Source organism: Carassius gibelio, chromosome B3, assembly GCF_023724105.1.
Source record: "Carassius gibelio isolate Cgi1373 ecotype wild population from Czech Republic chromosome B3, carGib1.2-hapl.c, whole genome shotgun sequence".
Taxonomy (NCBI): Eukaryota; Metazoa; Chordata; class Actinopteri; order Cypriniformes; family Cyprinidae; genus Carassius; species Carassius gibelio.
The window spans coordinates 9,409,109-9,426,412 of record NC_068398.1 but is presented as its reverse complement, the minus strand read 5'-3'; the positions used below and the strand labels follow the sequence as shown (position 1 = coordinate 9,426,412).

Below are 17,304 nucleotides of genomic sequence, written 5' to 3'. Positions count from 1 at the left end.
CTTTATCAACATGAGTCAAGGTAAACCAGGTTAACTCAGAGAAAGAGGTTTAAGAGCTTCATGTGTAAGAAGTGCCCCATAATCACATCATGAATGAGTCCATTAAGCTCTAATGGAACTGATAACAACCTGAGAGGAAGCAGATACCATTATGAGCAATATTTATAGCAGATACAAAATTGCCCCTCTATCATTGTCATTAGGACTTTTGACAATTATGTCTGTATGTTACGAGCATAAAGAAATAAAGGGACGGAAATTGCACTTCACGCTGCCATTTCCAGTATTATTTGATGGAGGGCACGGCTGGTTGTATTTGTGCTATTTTTACCAGCAGGTACCGATGTAAACAACAGCTCTAAGTGTTAGTTCAAAGCCTGGTTCATCAAGGCGCAGATCACTGAGATTAATCAGCACAAAATGACTGAAGTGCATAATGTGTGAATGTAATTTCAAGGTCATTTATCCAGTTTTAAATTGTGTCCCTTGAAATTTTGTAATATTATTACTTTGAGAATGCTTAAGTAAGGAATAAGTAACGACAGGCCATTGGAACATTAGAAAGTAATGCACAATTATCATTGCATAATTATTACACTGCTTGGTGGAATTCTTGAATCGGATTGGTCAGTTACGACATTCCAAAAGTATTCTATTACCCGTAAACAACTGGTGAAAGCTGATAACACAGGCTCATCCAAGCAACTGAAGTCAGTTCTATATTATTGCTTGGAACAGCTCTTGTTTGTGGAAATCTTGTGTTTGGTCAGTTGATATAATATTAAAACGAATCAATATTATGTGTACAATAATTTAATTTTGTCATCCTGGTATTGCCATCTATCGCTTGTTTTGATGATTGTTTTGTACACTGTAATGGATTATAATATAACTAACAAAATTGCAAGATTTGAGCTCTTTTATCTTGATCCATATTTCACAATTTATACGCAGTGCAAAGCTGTACCAGGTGAGCTACCAAACAAGTTTACTATGCTAGAAAATCCATGTATATTGAGTTGGTTATGCCATGCAAATATCTAAATGTTTTAATTTACAAATCATGCACTATAGTAAAAGTGTTTTGAGTTCATATCAAAGGATTGTGCAAGCAACCATAAGAAAATAAGTGTTTGTTAATTGAAAATCTACACCCGAAATTATTATTTGCATGAAAAGGAATGAAAGTTTTTGGTGCTGTCTATTGTTCATTTCAGTGGAAAACTACAGTGACTTCTATAAATAGGTACTTTTTTCTCTTTTTTTGAGTTTTGCAAAATGTAGAGAGAGGCACATTTTTCCAGTGAGCCCATATGTTTTATCTTTGTGTGTGTGTGTGTGTGTCTTATGTCTTTATAAATACTAATAAAAGTAGATATAGTAGTAATATGCATGCTAAATACAAAATCAATGTCATGACCCCATATTTGTGTTCTTCCATACCACACATAATGCTTTCATCTTTTTTATGGTGGTGTGATTAGTCTGTTATGAATGTAATGACATTTGAACACATTTGTGACACGACGTACCAAATCATTCATCCAAGCATACAGTTCACATAAGCGACTGCAATTCTGTTCCAAGTGCCATCTGCCCACAAACTCTAAAACATGATGAATGGTGTGGAAATGATGTAGGGCCCATTGGAAAGAAGGGCTTGATAATAGACTACCTCATTTGGTTTATAGCACTCTTGAATAGCAGTGCAGTTGCCAGGATAGAAGCAAACAAACACTAGATGGTTATGAAACAAGATCTCCCCAACCACACCAGATGACAGTGTGTTTCAATCATTTCACTGGCCTTGTTAGGCTTTAATAGTGATTCACAAATCACACTGTGAGGCAGACCAATGTGGTGATATGATAAATGATGATTCATGCTAGCATCTAAAGCAGCATGTGATAACTATGCACTTATCAGGTCTTATTCCAGCATCAGTCTCGCACAAGCACACAAGTTACCCCAGAGCATCAACACCTCTACACATCTGTTTTTTCCACACTATGTTTCTTTCCAATGCACAACAATCTTTAACAGGGGGACAATAGTCACAGAGGTGAGAAGTCTATGGTGAAGCAGACAGATTTGTTATGTTAAAGGCAGGGCAGCAGCTTGGCCTAAAGCCTTAGAGAGAATTGAGATAAATAAACCAATTAGAAAATCAAGTGCTAATGCACCGAAGGGATTAATGTCCGCTCAACAATCCAGTGCAGTGTAAACGCAGGATTTGTTAAGTCAGGTTTATAACTCTTGCTGTACTGAGAATATTAGAACATGGTGCATATTCTAGCTATATGTTCTAAGAGTTTTCCCTCAACAAACTTCAAATTTTCTGCTTATTGATAGTAATTAATTGTTGTATAGATGGTGGTGCATTAATATCTGCTTTAAAGGTAAACAGCCAGTATGCTAATATGTAATATGCATCCTGTAAAGAAACTAGTTAATAGGGAATAGATCCCTATCTAAAGTGTTCCCAAATGGTCATACTTTGTTTTAAAGTCCAATTTTTACTATTAACTACAACTTTCACCTCAATAAACTCCTAATTAGTAAGGTAGTTGTTAAATTTGGGTATTTAACCTTCGAACTAACCTTCAAATAGTTTTAAACATCAAGGCTTTCAGACAAAATTCACAGTATAAACCAACCCAGTCTCATGAGAAAATATTTTATAAGGTTTTTATGAATTTGTACAAAGAAACTGAACAAAAAAGTGTGGAGCTCCACCCCTAAACTTAACCATCAGTGAATTGTAAACAGATCATATGAAACTGTATGAATGATATTGTATAAATTCATACCAATAAAGACAAACCACGTTATATAAATTTTTTTTTTATTTATTAAATTTATTTATTCACCATCTTGATACCATAATTAATCAAAAGACATTGCACAAGCACATATTTTAATCTATAGCATGGCAGGCCTCTCTCAGTTCTGGCTCCATGTCTGGCCAACCATATCAGCAGTCCGTCTACATAGCAAGCGAACTACACAACACAAAACTAGAACACACCCATTACAATGAGTAGAAAGTGTAGACATTATATTTGATTATAATGGGAGTGTTCTAGATTGTCTATATTGCATCAGTCATTTGCAATGTAGCTGAGGTCTACTATAAAACACAAACACTGTGATAAATTAAATAATAATAATAATAATAATAATAATAATAATAATAATAATAAAGTTGGGAATTCTTACCAAGAGATAATCAATACATTCAACCAAAGACACTGTAGTCAATTTTTTTTTTTCTTTTTTTAGGGGCAAACAGTATATTTTATGACATTTTTCTTGAAAGAAAATTATTAGAAAAATTAGCATGGTTTTGAGTTCTCGCCAACAGACTGAATTCAAAGGAACAGTTCGCTTGACAACTTAAAAGATCTGTCAATTTTGTCAAATCATTCCATGACATTTAAAATGAGATATTAGACATCAAGAAAAGACATCTGTACTGCAAAGCACCAAAGATATGTCAACATGATGTTTGAACTAAGTCAGGAACAAATTTAGGTGAGAAACAAACCAAAGTTCAAACCCATTTTATGACAATCTGACATCATTGATTTCCACCCATCATGAGATTTAAAAGCCACAGCAAAAAGGTAAGATTGTCACAACGACTTAAATTTTTGGTCTGTCCTTTTCTGTTGATAAAGAAATAATACAGGGACGGAAAAACATTATAAATTAATGATTTTTTTTTTTTTTTCATATTTGAGTAAGCTATTTCTATATATACATCAATATAAGTTTTGACAGTTTTAAAATACCATAATTTGATGCAACATCACCATTCACATAATTAAAAATAATGGGTTCAGTTCATCCAATGCATGTTCTGTTACACAGATTCAGCTTTCCATCTCTCCTGCTTTCAAAGCATGGCTCGGGTTCTCCTGGGATACTCTTGGCAGGTTCATTTCTAGATATTTCAAGAGGCTCTGAAGTTTGAATGCAGAGAGATGAGCATAACAGACGCTTTGCCTCCCTCACTGAAGAATCTGGCATCACTTCAGTTTGGCTGCAAGAAACAGAGGCCTTACACTCACATGGAAATAGAAGGCAGACCCATGGATGAATGATTTATCGACTTCCACGATTACTCTCATCCTTGGATAACATTACATGATGTCAATTTTGGAAAATCTGTTTGAAATATTCAACAGGAGGTTTTGTTTTGGCAGACAACCTCGTGACAAATAAGTTCATGATCTTTGATCCCTTGTGGCGATGAAGTATTTCCCATTTTTGAAAAAAAAAAGTCCAACTGGATTTTGCAACGTTTAGCACTTTGTAAGCACTAAAGAGTCTTTCATCTGCAGTTATTATAAATTAGCCACTACGGTCTCACAATTACCACAGAAGGACTGAATTATCTCTCACTCAAAATGCAAAATTGGTAAAAAAATGTCAGTAATTAATCTTTTTTAGTTTACTGAACACTTAACCAGGACCTAGATGTTTCTCTCACTCTCCACGAAGCACACACAAGCACCAAATACACACCTTGTGCACAAATAACAGACACCACAAAACAAAGTCATGACAAATCTCAACAGGCATTTACCGATATCTACATATTTAACAATTATAAATTAAAACTGTGCAAATTGCCCCTAACAGTTATCAGCGAAAATCATTATCATCATGCGTTTGATGATCTAAAGAAAATATAAATGTGCATCTTAATGCACACAAATGCCACAATATGGGGCATCAGCTGCTCATTGTCATTAAAGGTGAAGTATGTAATTTATACGTCATTAGTGACACTAAACAAAAGTGTACAACATTTATTTTCATAAGGGACTTTCTATATTTCAATAATTGAGAAAACCCATCTGTTAGTATTCTCATTTAACTTAAATGTAGTTACTCTACATGTAAGGTCGTCAGTGAGGAAATATGATTTCTCCCTCTATAATTGTGTAGTCACAGCATCTACCAGCAGCGCTTAACTGCTAATATTACCCAACCAAACCTTAACCCTATGGTTAAAACAAAAAGTCCCACCCCAAACGCTTTGTAATTGTTATGGCTCAGCTGGGCCACTCAAACAAACAGATTTGCTGGCGCTAATGTCATAGAAATTATTTACTTCAGCTCTACACTTCGCTGCAATCTCATTTCAGTGTCTTGCGGTTGCGCATTTTTTTGAATAGCATATCGTATCTTGAACTGAGCATGATAAACATCCTCTGAGTGAAGAACCATTTTGATCGATGTCTTAGGTTGCAATTTGTTCTTAATTTTGTCCTTGCAGTTCCTCCTACACATCCTGAACATCTTTCAAAGCTCTATGGCAAAGAATTTGAATGCCTACTGGGAGATGAGAAGTATGCGAGAGAAGAAGCAGTTGCTCACTAATACTGACTCTTGAACATATCAACATCTCTGGTGGACAGTCATCTCCTCTGACCGCTGACACAGGGGAATCAGATCTGTCATGCTACTCAATTAAGGCATTGACCCAGACCCTTTAAAGCATTTCACATATGGCTGTATTTTGCATGCTTGAATGTACCAAGCATATTTCCTTCAAGGGAGCAAATCGTCGTGATTAATAGTGGCACATTCATCTAATGTTTGCTTGAGATCCTGTTCGTTATACAGAATCTGCTTTAAGCAACTTTAACCTCTGAAGATTGGGTGACTGATTTGTACTTCACTTACTCTGCAAGGTGAATCTTTCTGTTTTTGTTTTAATATTGGGGTCAGAAAAAGGCACATGGGTAATACCTGTCAATACTTGATCAGTCTATATCTATACCTTAGCTTGGCAATTAATTTCTAACATAAACAAAGATGGTTGCAATTAAACTACACAAAAACAGCTTTACGTGTTACATGTACCCAAAAGTGTAAATTGATTCCAAAATATATGCAAACAAAAATGCTGGTGTGTCGGTGTCACCACAAGGCTTCTTTGCTTACTTAACCAGCAGAATGTCCTTGACCAATCAGCTTTAACCATTTTTGGCTTTGCTAGTCCATCGGGAACATATTAGCATAAACCTGACTGGAAATTCAGGTCAAAGTTGGCCTTTTCATGTGGGGTCCTTCGGTTTAAATGGAGATTATTCACTCTGGAATACATTACCTGGTTTAGTCAACATTTTGACAAGTTCAGTTAAATGTATCTCTTTCTTAATCTCTCGTTCATCCAGAGGCGCTGGTTGTACAGTAGATGTTTTCTTGTGATGGTTCCTCTTGGACCCTGCAGTCCCAATGGGATTTCTCAACTAAATCATCAACATCACAGACAGCTATATAAGACTAGAGGTAAGACTCTGTTCTTCATCATTGAGTTGTTAGCATGTACATTTGTGCAAATCTTTAACATCTTGTCCACCTTCTGCTCACCGCTGATCCTGTAGGACTGGGTCAGTGTCAACTGAGCACCATGTAACGAGATGAACGCGTGTCCATCATGTGTCCTTCAGAGAGGACAGTGCTTTCACAAACTCACACATAAACACGTACACATTCACACGCCTCTTGCTCCTTGCTTCAGGGAACTCTGCCAGAAGATGCAAGGGTGGCTGGCCCAAGGGTCTTCTTTTCAAGACATCTGGAGCTCACAGGTTGCTGTCCTGTTGAACGCTACAACACTTTCCTCTGTCCACCATCACTATGTCCTCTGTTATCGAACTGCAGGTGGAACTATCTTGTGGTGTGGAGGTGAACTGCAATCCAGTACCCATACCATTCTGGCTGTGGGACACCAGCATCTGCTTCTCTTCTGGACTGCCGAGCCGGGAGGTAGTGGTAGCGATATCAGGCAGCCGCGAGAGGTTGGAAGGAGGGACCATGATGCTGCCACTCTTCATTTGAAGGGACTGGCTGTAGGTGTGACGGTACTCCTCCTCTATGTCCCTCCCAAGCTTCCAACGTCTCCATTTCTTCAGAATCTCAGACTGAACCTGACCAATCAAAGACGCACATAATGGTTAGAGGACGGAGCCATCTTTGTGAGATTGTGTACATTAAAAAAGGGAATCAAACTTACCTCCTTGTTGACAAAGCAATATAATATGGCTACCAGCAGCCCCTGTGGATATGTCAGAGCATGCATAAGCAATTAAAAAGTTGCTGTTGAAATGTGCAGGGATGCATTTCCCCTAGAATGACATACTACTTGTTGCTTAACTACCATTGTATGATGCATTGTTGACAAAATTATGTAGTTAGTCATGACTGTCTCCAAGAACTATTAATTTTGTTGCTCAACAGTCATTTGAACTACACTGGTTTAACAATAGAGGACTGTCATTATTAATAGTTTGCAGGAGTAATAACTTCTGCTAATGAATCCGTTTGTGATGTTATTACTGTCAGATTATTGCCATAAAAAAGGAACATGGCATCTGAGGACAACTTTGCTACATTTGTTCTCCAATGTTTTGCTTGATTTAAAGATGTTTGATTCAATGACAGCTTCCCTCTTACCCCATTGTCTTACTAGAGTACATATACATACACATACATGCACACTCTTCAAAATGCTGCTTTATTCACTTGACAAACAAAAAGACTTAGAACGGCATATATGGAATGACAGATACAAACTGTAATGCATGTAATCCTGCTTATTTTGCTCAAGAGCATTATGTATTTTAGTCCATGCAATGCTAACAACAAGCTAACCACACAACTTTGTAATGCTGTTTGTGAACGTTTATTTGAACTATAGCTTTGGGATCAGTGGAACTTGTGATCATATATGGCTAACTATGCTTTTGGGAAAAACACCGCAGTTTTGCTGATCACTGGTTAATGTTGTGTTTTGGATGCTTGTCCCAATAGGATGTTTGTTTTCCAACCAGGCTTTTTAACTGGCTTTGCTGGCAAGACTTTCTTGATCAATCAATTCACCAGAAGGTTAGACCACACAACGTGATTTACCCAAGTAGGTCTTGTTCATTGGTCAACATCTTTAGTTGATCACAAAATAATAACTAAAGTTCTAGCTCTGACCCTACTTTCAAACTCACAAACACTAACCATCATAATCTGCCCTGGATCTGCAATTCAAGCTGTTCCTTTCTGCAGGAAATACCATACAATTTCTGTAGCTCAACTAGTTCATGGGTTTAATTCCCAGGGAGCACAAATGTATATCATGACTGTACTGTAAGTCTCTTTGCATAAAAGTTGATTTTACTTCAAAAGCTGAGCTAAACTCTTTCAGGTTGTTCATTGTCAAACATAAATAAAAACAAAGTGCTCTCAGAAATCTATAAAAGTAATAATCAGTCTATTTTGCGAATGAGCTAAACCTGACACTTTGAACGAGTCAATTTAGTGCTGTCTGCAGTGAGATATTCAAAAGCCAATAAGGATGAAGTGTCGACAGATGGAAACATAACAGTCAAGCCTTATGGCCTCACTTGTTCTCTCCCTTACTCTGAATCTTTACGCATGTGAAAAGTCTCATCAGGGCAATTCCTCCAGGCAGATGATAAAAATTCGACACATTGCAGCTGCGCTCCACTCGAGTGTCATTACCAGTTTGTCAAAGGGTGAGTCAGCCAATTTGTAGCATCTGCGTCCTTAAAACAATTAGTCTTGACACTGTAAAATAAGCTACAGAATGTCAATTAATTTTTTTCAAAGCTGCTGCCCAATCAAGGGACATTTAAAATGCATTGCTAATTTGCAGCATATGGGGCTTTTAAGGAGATTTTGGCGTGGAATATCAAGAACATAACAATTTTTTATTTGTTATTATACCTGAGCTTGTTCTGAACAGTTTTGAGCTTGTTATGCATCTGCTAACAAGGGTCAGAGTTGTGCGGCATTCAAAACTGAATTGACTTGAGAGTGCCTTTTAGATTCCATTTCAGTTTTCTGAAAATGGTTTAGACCAATTAACTGAAATTAAGTAAATTCATTGTCCCATCGTTCCACTAAAACTTCACTAATTGAAATGAAAACAAATCTAATATTCAGAGTTTGGTTATTAAGACTTGCTGACCTGGAAGGAGTTGAAAAATAGGTCGATAAATAGCTTTGTGAGGCGCAGGGATAGAGCACCATGTGAGGTAGACTCATCAGTAACAAATGAAAACAGGACCGAATGGATCCCCAGTAACGGAATCAGGGTGAGTGTTGACTTGGCAAGCCTTAAATCGGAAGAAAAACACAAAGATAGACAGTTAATCTGGAAACAAATGCACAACATTGTGTAAATGCTCAAAGTTCACCCAAAATACAAATTTGGTCACACTGTATAGTTTGGGGACCAATTCTCACAATTGACTAACAATAAACTACATCTTTTGCCTCATTAACCTCCTACTTTGCTGCTTATTAATAGTTAGTAAGGTAGTTGTTAAGTTCAGGTACAGGTATTAAGGGATCTAAAACATAGACAAATAGGGCAATTATATGTGTTTTATGAGTACTAATATACAGCCAATATGCCAGGAATATGCATGCTAATAAGCAACTGAATAGTGAGAACTGGACCCTAAAGTAAAGTGTTACAGAAAATTCTGTTATTATTTACTATCCCCAATGTCACTTCAAACTTGTCTGATTTTCATTCTTTCTAGAGTAGTTTAGGTATAATATTATTCTATACTTACAGTTTAAAGTACAAGATTTTTATTCTAAGGGGAACAGAGTGAAAAGGTCTCAAATCTATTTCACGAATACATGCAAATGATTAAAGTATAGTGGACATGGCGCATTACCGTATTACATCATTGCTGTCAATGTTAGAAATGCAATTGGTTTTCATGTCTCATGACCAATTGAGATGCAAACCATTTAAAGGGGTCATGAAATGAGAAACCAAATTTGCCTTGATCTTTTGGAATATAAGAGGTCTTTGTACCATTAAAACGTCCAGCAAGTTTCATAGCTTAAAGGGACAATAAGTAACTTTTTAGGTATTTTATTATCTAAAATCAATATTTCTATTCATAAATATGCCCTCAATGGTGTACAAATACCTATGCCAATGTTTAAACTAATCCTCGTAAATGAAGAATTTATTATCTTTATATACATGGGACGGGTAGGTCGACGGAGGCTTCCATGTAGTTCCGCCATCTTGCAAAACTATAATAGCAGAGAGGGACAAAAAGTACTAAGCCAACGCGTTTCCACAACACGTTTTCGGTCAGAGCCAGAAACGCAGGTGCAGTTTAAAAGTCTGGATTGCATTCTTATTATGGACCATACATATGCTGCGCCACAGGAGAAGAAAACATAGTCGCCAAAACAGTCAAAAATAGAACGTAAAAGGAAACGTGACCGTAGATTACAGAAAACAAGAGTTAATGTCGGGGAAGCTTTTTCTAGGTGGAAAGAGCTAATGCTGGATAAAGATTTCAAAAGAGACGCTGAAGTGGCCAGTTTTCTGTGTTACAATCTATATTACAATATTTTTTTTATATCTAACAATGCACATTATTCAGAAAATATAACGAATAAAGAAGACATAACTACTAATTACAATATTTCATGTTTTCCACAGTCAGTAATTCATACTGTAACATTCGTTTGTTAGTTGTCATGTTGCAGTTTGTTTGAAATAACACACCTGTTCACCTGAAGGAAAACTCGACGAAGTGCTATTAGAAGACATCCCGTCAAAGCGCGGTGCGAAGTGACGTTCCAACCATTTGCATATGACCGCCTCCAGCACAAGACAACTACGCTCATTTCGGATCGTTGTCGAGCCGCGCGCCTCACAAGTGTTTAGTCGACGGACAGTGAGTGGGTCTGTGTACAGGAAAATTACAATGCCATGCAGATGTGCTGTTCCTGGCTGTGGACAAACAACATCTTTGAATACACTGCCGAAAGATCCTGACGTCAGGGAAAATGTAGAATTTTCATTTAAGGGTATTTACAATATTACTTGTAATCACTGGCTAATATAAACACATTTGTATAAGAGAATCTTCAAAATATGTTGCCTTTCTAGTAGGCCTACATGTAATAGAAGATTAAAAATGTTGCTTTATCAATGCTGCATCTTCAAATATAGCCTGTGCATGCATTTTTGTCCGCGGTACACCCTATCATTTCATTGAAATTAGGTAAATAATGTTAAACTGTTAGCATATTAAGCTATAGAATAATTATGCAACAATAATCCTTTTTCAAGTGTATCGGGTTACATTTTTTTTTATTAATTCAAAATAGTTTCACTTTCCATGTGGACACGGGCTGATCCAGTCTTCGTTGTTGTGGTGATGGTTCATTTTCCTCTGATTCCTCATCTGATTCCGGCTCAAACATATAAGGTTTTATCATTGCAAGAGCCATCGCTTCGAATGCATCACCCGCTACTAAACAGTTACGCTCAATCCGCAAATTTTCCGTCAAATGTCGTTAGCCAATCATAACACTGGGCGTTAACACTGAACTCTTAAAGGGGAAACAACCCAAAAACAGACTGTTTGAATCAAAGGATGAGAAACAGGGTGGGAAAATGTCATAAGTCACTACATTTTAAAAGTTTTTTTTTTTTTTTTTTTTAACTATAGTAATACTATAATTGCACCTAGGGGACCATAATAATAAAATAAAATAAACCATGTCATGACCCCTTTAAATGTTCTCTCAAAGCTATTGTTTGACTTCATTAAACTTTGTACGGGCTACTTTTATAATGCATTTATTGACAGCTCACTGTGTGTTTCATCAAAACATATTTTGTGTTCCACTGAAGCAAAAGGAACTCAGAGGTCTGGAATAAATGATGCCAGGCATTTCATTTTTGGGTGAACTAACCCTTTAACTGTAGGACACCCACCGGAGTTTGTAGTCAGAATATCTCATTTGGTGCGCCCTCAGTTTGGACACAAGGATCTTGATGATGTGTATGAAGATGAAAAAGTTAATCTGAAAAGAGAGAGAGAGAAAAAAAGAGAATAGCCCTGGTTAAGACCATTATGCAAAACTGACTCTGTTTCCTCACAGCAGAACAATTTATTCAAAATGAGGGACTGGGGCAGCAAGGAGTCTAGGGGGAAGGAAGTCAGCGATCTTGGCGGAGTTAGGGAATGGCATTCGTACAGTCTAGCCCTGGGAGAATTCAAACATAGGAATTCCTGCCCACTACAGGAACACTTGAGATGTTGACAGATATGCAGAAACATCATGTCACACTGTAAAATTCTCATTTGCACCTCGTAGCCAATGTGTGCATTATGGATGTATGACAATTTTGCACAGTATTGTGCCTTTCAATGCAGTCATGTGGAAATAAGACACTGGAGGAGGGGGAAAGTAATTCTTTAAAATCATAGCTGTAGACCCTAAAACATATTCTGTGTAGTAGCTTCCTGATGTAATGAGAGTCGACATCATATGGCGCTATGATTCGTGCATAATGGAAATTACTTACTGTTTTGAATGTTGTGTTTAATGCTGACCCAGATGCAATCCAATTGGGTTTGATGGTGTGTGCATAGACGGAAATATTTAACCTTACTGTGTTCTTCACATTCCTTCGATTATGCCAGAAAATAGTCAAGCCTGGGTCAATTCTTACTATGTGTGTGGTATGGGTGTAAAGAATGGGCAAAATGGGCAGAATTGGCTTTTTTTATTTCATGAATGTGAATTTTAATTGAAAATGGCCACAGGTTGCCAAATTGGAATGGCAGAACAGAAAATGTAATTACTGAATTACATTAGTTTTGAATTTACATTCATTTTCATGTAGACTAATCATACCAATTTATTTATTATTGTATTTTTGATTACACACTACTGTACAATAAGGTTTCATTTGTTAGCATTAGTAAGTTAACATGATCAATGACACATACTTCTACAGCATTTATTTGTATATATGTATATGTATGTAAAAATATATATTAAATATATATATATATATTAAAAGCAAAAATTGCTCCTGTTTATTTCTAAACCCTTTCCTTCTCAAACATGGGTCGCTGAAGCTGTGGAAACATATGAAGGCTGAGTCTGCATTAGAGTTTACTATAATCTGATTAATTTCTAAGTAAAAGTGAATATTCAATGACAAAACAATATATGTGATGGCCTTGTTTGATGGTGAATTGATTGATTGACTGGGAATTGTGATATCAGCACATGACATACTGTATATGGAGTGGTTGTGTTTGTGTATACTGAACTCATTCCCACTTTTTCCTTCGCTTTACTGTCCAAATCACCAGTCTCCTAGATAATCAAGGTTTAAAAGCAATTCTGAATTCATGTTGACTTCAAGGGTGGAGGTAAAGTGTCATTAGCAGTGCTCTGAATTTGAGACACTCGGGCAGATAAGTACAGCTGAGAGAGGCTGATGAGGGATCAAGGATCGAGACTCTCACTCACCAACACGGCCAGCAGGATCGGCGAACGAATAATCCACCAGTACTCCATGTTAATATTCTGCACCCAGCATCTGATCGACAACAAGAGATCAAATGCATCACTGTAAAGGAGCAAATATATGGCCTACTTATGTTCAGTAAATATACTCAATACAGACAAAATGTAGTTAAACAATGTTTACTGAAGCACCGTAGGTTTATTTGATTATCCATTCATTTATTTTTAAATACATGTTAAATGTGATCAAATATGATAGAACAGGCTTTTGAGGAACATTTATTTGTATATCTCTCAATCATCATTGTATTGCATTGCAATATATATATTTTTTGTTAATATGTTTTTAATGAAGTAGCTTTGTTAATAAAATGAAACATTTAACCCTCTGGGGTTCTTCATTTATGAGTCACACTCAGGACCTTCGGGTCAAAAATGACCCAGAGGCCGGGATTCAGGTATACTTTTTTTCAGTAAAATCAATCAAATGTATTTTTGTTCAATAATATTTTTTCTTTCTTTTTTGGTGTTTTGAGAGAATTTTATGATAATAATGAATTTTTATGCAATAATTATGATCCATTTTTTCCCATTGAATATAATAGAAAATTTATATATATATGTATTTTTATTTTTATTTTTATTAATGCTGTATTTTATTTTAAAGTACAGCCAAGGCCTATAGAAAACAATTTTTGAAATTAGATTGGTGCCATCTGGTGGACAAATTAAGCATTTTTATCATGCAATAGCACATTTTTACCACTATAGCGAATGTACAGCTCTCTGTAGAAAGGCTTGTGAATTCTAGTGATTTTTGCACATATTTGCCTATTTATTTCAGGTTGTGGATTTTAATATATAATCACAGATTCTCAAAGACTATTTTTGTCAAGTTTTTTTTTTTTTTTTTGTTTGGTTGATTTAAATGGTAATTTCAAGTGCCAGTTTTACTTTATAATACAGTCAAACCTGAACATTGCACTAGAAAGAGAACAAATGGAAAGCATTTTGTTACCCATTGTTTTAATTCTAACTTAATAAAAAAAATTACATTATTTAAAACATAACATATTTTTATTTACCTTTTATTATAAACATTTCCATTAAAATTATTTTTTGCAATTCAATGAACAGTAACTCTTCAAAATTGCCAACAGCAATTATGAACAAAAAACAAAAATAACAGCAAACGTATAATCATTTTCAAACAGTACATGTAAATGGAAAATAGAAAAATAAAAAAAGTGTCACGCTGGGCCTGGGTCGCTCGAATAGGCCTGGAGGTTACTAGGGAAGAATTCCATCCTTTGACCTTACTCTGTTTGTGCGTGTGTGCGTGCGTGCGTGCACACGTGCTTGTGTGTGTGTGTTTGTGTGTGTGTGTGTGTTCAAGAGAGAGACATGGTGTGTGACTTTTGCATTTTGGATCCAATGTCTCCCCTTTATTTGATTCATTGATTTTATTTCACATATTCTCACATATCTCTGTTACAGTTTCACCAGTCTCATATTTCCCTATGTGTGTGTGTGTGTGTGTGTGTGTGAGTGAGTGTGTCTATTTTGCAACCTTGATGGCTTACAGCCTCATGCTTTTATTGCTGTGCACTTTATTTCTTACATTGATGAATAATTTCTTTTATTTCACACATTTCCCAAAATTAGCTTTTGCAATGATACTTTCATTTGTGTGTGTTTTTGTGTGTATAAGTGTGTGTGTGTGTGTGTGTGTGTGAATTTTTTTGTCTGTTTTGCACTCTTGATGTTTTAGAGATTCACCCCTTCACTGTTGTATGCTTTTTTTCTGCATCGTGGCTGATTTGTAGATTGTACACACAAAAAAACTCAGTATTTTCATATTTTTGCAAATTTCCCATTCATTTCCTATGTCGGGTCATTTTTGACCCGAAGACCCTGAGTGTGACTATTTTTTTTACGACCACTTAGACTTTTAAAATCCTGTCCCCAATTTTTTGGGGTGTTCATATACCAAGTACCAAAAAAGTCACCAAGTTTCGGACCATTCCGATGAAGCTACGATTTTTAACATTTTTTTAAAAAAAAAATTCGGGTCATAAATGACCGAAGAACCCCAGAGGGTTAAATATGATCCTACTAGACATACAAATCTATGTGAAATATTGTGTCAATTGATTTTATTTTATTTTTTGCTAATAAATCTCATTGATTTACATTACAAGCTATCAAAATTTCATCTTACGTTTTGACCATTTGTTTTTCTCAGCTTTGGCATCTGAATAAAGCTGATGGGTTTCTTCCTCCAAGTTTTTAGGTCCATATTCTCTCTATATAATGCTTCATGAGCTATAAAAACCTGCTTATGCATCAAATGTGTTATTAAAACAAATCACATATGCACATTTTTATTTGAGATTTTTTTCAATATTTTGTCTAAAGGTTTATTTTTCTGACTATTATTGTATATTTCTGGCTTTGCAGGGTTAATATAGTCTCAATATGCTTAACATTTAAGATGTATTTAACATTTTAAATTATTAAGCACTAAGTAAAAGTAAATAACATGTACTTACTAGGGCTACTTATTAGGGTTTGGTTTAAGCTGCTTGCAATTAGGCATAATTTACTATTATTAGTAAATACATGCAACACGTAACAAGGACACTTGTAACACACCATGTATATAGCAAGAATAACAACACATTCAACAGCACTCAAAGAAAATGAAGAATTAGGAGAAACATTTTCAGAAAGGGACACTATCTTATTTTTTACTGAATACTGTCACATGACTTCATAATGCCTATTTGTTTTAATTCAGTAGCCTACATCATTAATAATATCCAGCCATCATCTTAATGTAAGAACAGTTACATGTATTTTTAACTCTAATTTTGTATATAAAATGTCTTTTGGCAGTTCGATTAAATAATGCATAGAGAACTAGATGTTAAAAATTGTGGCTGATATTACTTCCAGTTCATTCATCACACTGAAAATGGAAGGTCAAAGCAAGTGCATTGCAGTGTGCCATTTTGTTGCATACTGCACATTTTGCATTTTGACAACTATAGTAGTATTTCAATGCATACAGAGAACCTATGCACTGAAAATGCTGCATTATCTCAGTATCTGTAGTGATAGTGTGGAAAAAAACCAACATGACAGATGACATGCTGTCTGAATGGGGATAATACACAGCTTATCAACGGGAAAGAGTGATTCTTTTATCTGCTCAGGACAGGTCAGTTCAGCTGGATGGACGGGGTGATGAGTGTGGGACAGTATGAACCTGTCCTAAACCCTAGTAGGCCATGACACATTAAAGTGAGGCCCCAGATAAAAACTACGTGATTTATGTCAGTCTCTGTGCCTGCTGCTGAGCTATAGAAAAACTATAGAAATGGGGCTGGGCTATTCCTTTTGAGAAATAATTTATAATGGAATTAATACCCTTAAAGGAATAGTTCAATCAAAAATGAAAATCTTGTCATTATTTACTCATCTTTAAGTTGTTCCAACCCTGTATGAGTTTCTTTCTTCTGTTGAACACAAAAGAAGATATTTTGAAGAATGTTAGTGACCAAATAGTAGCCATTGACTTTCATAGTATGAAAAAAAAACAAAAAACTATGGAAGTCAATGGATACCGTTAGCAGTTAGGTTACAAACATTCTTCAAAATATCTTCTTTTGAGTTCAACAGAAGATAGAAACTCATACAGGTTTGGAATTTTTGGGTGAACTATCCCTTTAAAGTGTGAATTGAATGTAATGTTTTCAGGTTAAGTGAAAATGTATTATAGTTTTAAGTTCTATTTAATACAATTAGACAACTTTAGAGTGTACATTATATTAGTTTTGAGACATAAGTTTGAGAGCATTACAACTGTAATTTTTAGATAAGCATGTTCGATTAATTTTCATGAACCATGAAATTAGTTTCATTGAAATGATAAAAAATTCAGATTCAACAATC

General features: G+C 35.6%; 1 protein-coding gene across 3 annotated transcripts in view; it reads right to left on the bottom strand.

Annotated features, from left to right (window-relative positions):
* Positions 1-3,548: 3,548 nt before the first annotated feature.
* LOC127952858 (glucagon receptor) overlaps positions 3,549-17,304 on the bottom strand; it is a 52,940-nt gene continuing 39,184 nt past the window's right edge. For all 3 annotated transcript variants that reach the window (XM_052551713.1, XM_052551711.1, XM_052551712.1), the window contains exons 10-14: positions 13,351-13,420; positions 11,798-11,886; positions 9,002-9,149; positions 7,034-7,075; positions 3,549-6,947 (exon numbers count right to left, since the gene is read on the bottom strand). In XM_052551713.1, coding sequence (XP_052407673.1) covers positions 6,603-6,947; positions 7,034-7,075; positions 9,002-9,149; positions 11,798-11,886; positions 13,351-13,420 — 694 coding nt within the window. In that variant the 3' untranslated portion in view covers positions 3,549-6,602. The remainder of the gene's footprint in view (positions 6,948-7,033; positions 7,076-9,001; positions 9,150-11,797; positions 11,887-13,350; positions 13,421-17,304) is intronic.